The sequence below is a fragment of the Dromaius novaehollandiae genome, chromosome 8, assembly GCF_036370855.1.
Source record: "Dromaius novaehollandiae isolate bDroNov1 chromosome 8, bDroNov1.hap1, whole genome shotgun sequence".
Classification (NCBI taxonomy): domain Eukaryota; kingdom Metazoa; phylum Chordata; class Aves; order Casuariiformes; family Dromaiidae; genus Dromaius; species Dromaius novaehollandiae.
In genome coordinates, this window is record NC_088105.1 from 16228894 (window position 1) to 16234893 (window position 6000).

The 6000-nt window shown below is 47.0% G+C and overlaps 1 protein-coding gene across 2 annotated transcripts in view; it reads right to left on the minus strand.

Annotated features, from left to right (window-relative positions):
• The window catches only part of DENND1B (DENN domain containing 1B), a 177145-nt gene extending 172333 nt beyond the window's left edge, over positions 1 to 4812 (minus strand). Inside the window, exons 1-2 of one of the 2 annotated variants that reach the window (XM_064515764.1) lie at positions 4491 to 4812; positions 1871 to 1935 (exon numbers count right to left, since the gene is read on the minus strand). In XM_064515764.1, the coding sequence (XP_064371834.1) occupies positions 1871 to 1935; positions 4491 to 4507 (82 nt within the window). In that variant the 5' untranslated portion in view covers positions 4508 to 4812. The remainder of the gene's footprint in view (positions 1 to 1870; positions 1936 to 4490) is intronic. The other variant, XM_064515765.1, reaches the window with a different exon arrangement.
• Positions 4813 to 6000: the final 1188 nt, after the last annotated feature.

Genomic DNA, 6000 nt, shown 5'->3' on the forward strand with positions numbered 1-6000 from the left:
TGTAAGCATCAGCCAAGATTTGCAGTGTCTCTTAGGATAAAACAGAAACTTTGAACGTGATACAGAAAGAGACTGAAAACAAATGCACAATTTGCACAGGTGGTCACTCACAGAGCTGCAGGTAACAAAAGCAAATTAGATTCTTATGACAGCAGAGGTACAAAAGATGCAAAATAAAAATCAGAGGCCAAAAGGAGGACAAGAGGAATTAAAAGGCAATAGCTCTGGGTTCTGACAACAGAAGAAAGAACAAAATTTTAAAAGGTATCAAGAAGAACTGAAAGGATCATCAACAGTCTAGACCTCAGCAAGGAAAGGAAGAAAGAGAAGTTGAATGAAACACGCACGCCGAAGCTGGACCTAAGCTGAGATGTGACTGTGTCTCCAAGAAGGAATGTTGGATGGAGGCCCAAACTAACGGCAAGATAGAAGGAACATTTCAGAACTAGCTAAGCAAGATTCATAGTCATCATCTATTAAATTACCAAGGTAAAGACTGTAAAAGGGACAGAACAGAAAACTGTGTGCCATAATGGAAAATGCTTCAAACAAAACAAAACAACACAACAATAACCAGAGAGTTAGGAAAGCCAAGCTGATTCTCCGAACCATGACTATACCAACAGCAAATCAAAGAGGAAAAGCAGACAATAAATGAAAAGGTTCTGGCTGGCTGATCACAAAAAAGTGAAAATACCCAAAGACCAAGATATAATTCCACAACTAGATGAGCACAGTCTTACGAGGAAATAAACGAGAATAGGAGATTAAAATATCAGTAATGACAATATGTACTACAACAGATAAAAGGTACAGAAGAGCCTGCTGGGATCATCAGGCAAATGGAGGGCCCATTTTATATTTTACAATACAAGACCTGAAGAATTCAGATTGTTTAGGTTTAACAAAAATGTTCTTTGCAAATGTATTAGGCAGGTACCCATGATGGAACCAGAAGCGTGGGCTGAAGAAAAAAAAAAGTGGAAATAAATCATTAATAGTTTGGGGGCTATAAACCTCTATAAGGGCTTCTGTAGGCTTCTATCAGAATAGTAAACTCTGGAACAGCATCCATTAATATAGTATGATAAGACACATACTCGGTTTTCAAACGGAATTTACTATATTTACAATTGGGATCAGGACACCCTCATCACAGACTAACACGACCCAGAAGACTTCTCTCCCTGTGTTCCTAAAAGGCCAACAATCTTGTATGATAACGTGAACCAACTTCCCTCACTGGAAACTCTAGGCATCTCTAATTTCAGCACTGGAAATCCCTTTTACTTTTTTTCCCCCACCTGAGAGGAAAAAAGAACCCTCTCAGATAACTCTCGCAGTACTAGAACTCTTTTACCACACAGTGTTTGTAGAGATATGAAACTGATTGCTAACTTCAATTCAAGCTAGTGCCTGTTGCTGTTTTTATCACACCCAAGCAGCTCCGAAACATGATCTAGAAAAAAAACTTTTTTTGTTCTTCAGAGAAGAACTTTCTTTGTCCCTTTGATTAGAATGAATATTCCAACAATAGAAGTTCCCTACTAAAATGAAATGTTATATAAAATCTACATCTTAAGACTGAAGAATTGTAGAAGCTAAAACTTGAGAGACACTTGCAAAGTTTGGACTTAGAACAGAAATATGTTACAATACAATATAATAATAAAAAATAAAGCACAATGACTATGAATTAACACTTTAACACATTTAAAAATGCAATAAAATGAAAACCACAGACTTTTTCTAATACAATCCTAATCCAGCAGAGAACAGAACCATGAGATGACACTAGAGAAGGATGCAAACTAGAGTTTTTTCCATTTCTAATTTCTGTAAATAAATACCAACAAGTAGAGTATATTACCTTCATTTTCAGAAGTCTGGCATTTTACCTTCAGTACCAAATCAAAGGTACGTTCTGGATTTTCCCTAGAAGAAAGAAACACAATTCATTAACCATATATATGTTTCAGATAGCGTAAATCATCTTCTACGGTGTTATATCTTTTCCATTCTGTTTGTATATAATAAAATTAAAATAAATTAAAATAACATTATAAATCAGACTGGTTCCTCCTTAGAACTAAGAAGCCACCTTTCCTTGTACAGCCTTAAAAAAGAGAATAGGGAGATAAACAGGCTAAACTGTGTGATTTATTCAAGTGATATCATCACAGCCTTATACAGCAAGTAGTTCTTCATTGACTTTATCGTATCACAGGTAACGGCTGGAAAAAAGTGCTGCTAAATTCCTTATCAACCCATCCGAAGCATATTAATGATGTCTGATAGCCTTTCCTACTTCCTCATTTATGATTTTTAACAAGTTACCTCTTATTTCTACTTGATAGGAATAGTCCATAATGAACTTTCATTTTAATTCCACAGATTTAGCCATTACCTCTTTAATGCATATGGTCACCAGCATAACGCTGAGAAATACCTAGCTTCTTTTTCATAAAATACTGCTTGCCAAATTCAGCTTTGAAGGCCGAATCTCAGGCATGATTCAATAAGTAAGAAAATATTACTGAAAGTGGACGGATGCAACCCTGACCTATCCAGAAGGATGGATGTGGGTAGACAGGGCCTCTATATCTGCTGCAGCTGTACCGGTCAGCTGTCTGTGATGGCAAAGGCCTCCTTCACCACCCCAGTAAATACACACCTAATAATGATGAGTTGCATATGTTAATAACAATTAGCATTCAACCTAATCTAAAACTAAATATTAAACCAGTTCTAAATAACATTAGTACACCATCCATTATGCCAAGCACACTGCTATTTATATTAAAAACAAGTGGTATAACCGCACCCATATCAATTATCTATTTAACCACATAAAAGACTCAAACTTGAACTCTTTTCTTGGGTAACGCTCCTGCTGAAGTCAGCTAGAGTTTTAGGCAAATAAAAAATCCAGGACTTGGATCCAGGTTTCTAGAATACTGCAAATAAAGCATGTAGCAAATTAATACACAATTGTTTGTCTTTAAAGAAAGCTTTGAATGGAATCCAAAGACTGAACTGGGAAAAGTTTCAGCTGTCACAAATTAATTGATTTAGCATGTGCTGTCATTGACCTCAGCATCATCACCAGCTGAGACATGCAATTATAGTCCAACTCAGGTTATGAAGACCTAACCTTCCCATATTACAGTCTTTCCTTGCATCATATTTTAAAGCATTTAGTTGGAAACATCCTGAATCTGATGATCCTGCGTGTATGAGATCAAGTTCTGCTCTGAGTTACAACAAGCTAAATCCAGGATATTGGAGATTTACTCTGGTGTTAACGTCAGTCCATGGTTCCTCTAGCTGGCCAGCAGGTTCAGCACGAAACTGATAAGGCTCAAGTTCATTTAACTCTATCAAAAAGTGAACTGTAAAAATCCTTCCTTTAAAAAGAAGTGACATTTCCCCACAATGTTATTCAAACTGAGGCGCTAGGTTTATACTCTCAGGTCATCTTCCTCTTCCATTTCTTCCTAACAGCAAGACAACACAATGTTGAGCTGTTTTAATCAGAATCAGTTAAAATGTCACAAACACAGAATTAGGACTTCTAGCTCAATTCTTATAGGAATTACAGCCACGAAGAAAGCTCTTGGAAATAAGACTCCTTTCAGTCTTTCACTGTACTACTCTAAATCTGCTTTTCTAGGAAAATACATCCAAGTTTACTCTTCACATCCCACAACAGTTAGAAGTGTCAAAAACATGTCAAGCTAATCCAAGGGTTGTCAGACTGTCTCTCATCTCCTTTATAGCTACTCAATACCAGCCTGCTTATTCATCGTACATCTATATATAGACTTCACAAAATACACATTTAACATCTTGTCAGCTTCTGAACTCAGCAAAAGCAGCGAGGCCGCTCCTGCCGCGTAACGCCTGAGCGGCCCCATCTCGCCACGCGTGAAACGGCTTCTTTCCCTTTCTCTTCCGTGCCCGCCACACCAGGACGGCGAGGCCCGAGCGCGGCGGCCGGCGGGAGCCGCAGCCCTGCCGGTGAGGCCCAGCCGCCGCCCGGCTCCCCGCCGTCGCGGCTCGGGCTCCCGCGTGCAGCCCGGGCGCGGCCGTTTCCGCGGTGCGGGGCAGGGGGGAGGGGAGTAACCGCCGGTAACGGCCGGGCGCGCGCGCAGCCGCCCGCGAGGACGCAGAGGGGCCGCCGGGGCGCGAGCCGCGGCCGCCGCGCGACGGAAAGGGCGGGAAAGCGGCCCCCGGGCGTCGCGGCGGGGGTGGCGGGGCGTGCGCGCGCCCCGGGCGAGGGCAGGGCCCCGTCCGCTGGCGGCCCTGCCGCCTCCGCCCGCCCGGCTGTCACTCAGCGGCCGCGGCGCCCCCGCCGGGGGGGCTCCCGCCCTCCGCTCTCTCGTCCCCTCCTCTCCGCCGCCGCGGCGCGGCGCGGGCAGGCCGGGAAGGCTTTGAGGCCTAGTCGCTGCCGCCCGCCAGGAGCTCAGCCCGCCGCCCCCGCCGCTCACTTGAACCTGCTGTCCATGGTCTCATCTCGGGCCCGGGCGGCTGCCCCGGCGCCCCGCGGAGAAGCGCCCCGCCCCGCCCGGCAGGGAGGGCGGGGACGCGGCGGCCCCTCGCCCGGCAGCGCCGGGGGCCGCTCAGCGCCGCCGCGGCCGGGGCTGTTGCTGCTGCTGCTGCGGCCGGCGGCCCATGGCTGCTGCGCTGCGCTGCGCTCGCCCGGCTCGGGCCGCGACTGCAGCGGAGCGGCGGCGGCACCGCCTCCTCCCCCCGGCTCTCAGTTCCTGTTGCGGCGGCTCCGGCACCTTCTGGGAACCAGGAAGCTCTGCGGTGGCCGGAGCAGCCGCCGCGGCCGGTGTCACCTGAGCGCGGCGGGGGGCGAGACCCCGCGGAGCCGCCGCCGCCGCCGCCGGGGGAGGGGGCCGAGGCAGCGGCCGGGCGTGACACGGCGGCCGGGCCGGGCAGGGCCGGGCAGCGCAGTCCCGCAGGACAGGGCCGCGCAGGGCCGCCCCGGGCAGGGCCGCCTCGCCCGCCCGTCGCGGCCTGCGGGGGCTGGGGTCGCCCTGCCCGCAGCAGTTACCGCATTTCGGGTGATTTACAGCACGGTGCAGCGCAAAACGAGCGCATCAGACGAGCGCGTTTGACTGAGCAGTCCTAGCCTCCCTTTTACAACCTTGGTGCACAAGGCAGACAAAGCTGCTCGTGTTAAAAACCACAGGTTTCAGCTTAACCTACGCACACCTAAACAAACCTCCGCAACTGCTCGGGGGGCAGCGCTTGGCGCAAAGGCGGCGCGCCGAGAGCAGCGCTGCGGCCCGGGCGCTCGCGGGGCGGCGGAGGGGAAGGGGCCGCGGCGCGACCCTGGGCGCCGGCCAAGCCTGGCTGCACGGAGCAGCCAAATTCCCACCTACACCAAATTCCCTTCGCCAGCGTAGCGTCGTTACAGCGAAAGATGAATAAAATAGTTTGCAGTATTGGGCCAAAGAAAGAAAAACGTCATTCGTGTCACTGTGCCTGCAGAAATCAATCATAACATCAACAGTTAAAAAAACTGAAGCCAATTACATATTAAACACATAAAACAGCATTAGTGCATTCCTGAGTCTGAAAAAATCAAATATTCGAGAGCCAGGAAATTACAAATACTAACTTTTCCAAAGCAATATAGTTTTGGCTTCGTTACACATCCTACACACCTCACAGGACATAGATTAAGTAATAATAAAACACGTAGAGTGTGCAGCGAAACCAACTGCATGTTGCAGCAGAAACCTTAGCTTTGGGATTTTCTTCATTTTCAAGTACTTACTTTCCCAGCCTTCATTTTGCAATAATTCTTGGCTGTATTTTCAGAAACACTCAGTATTTGCAGCTCCCACTGAAATCAATGAAATTGTCTGGGGCTTTGTATCCTTAAAACATAGCCATACACTTCATTTAGCTCAGGGTTTGGTTTTCTTTTTTCAGAAAAATCATCAAATCTGTATTTTTGCAAATCAGGCTTTCCATGAAGACTTC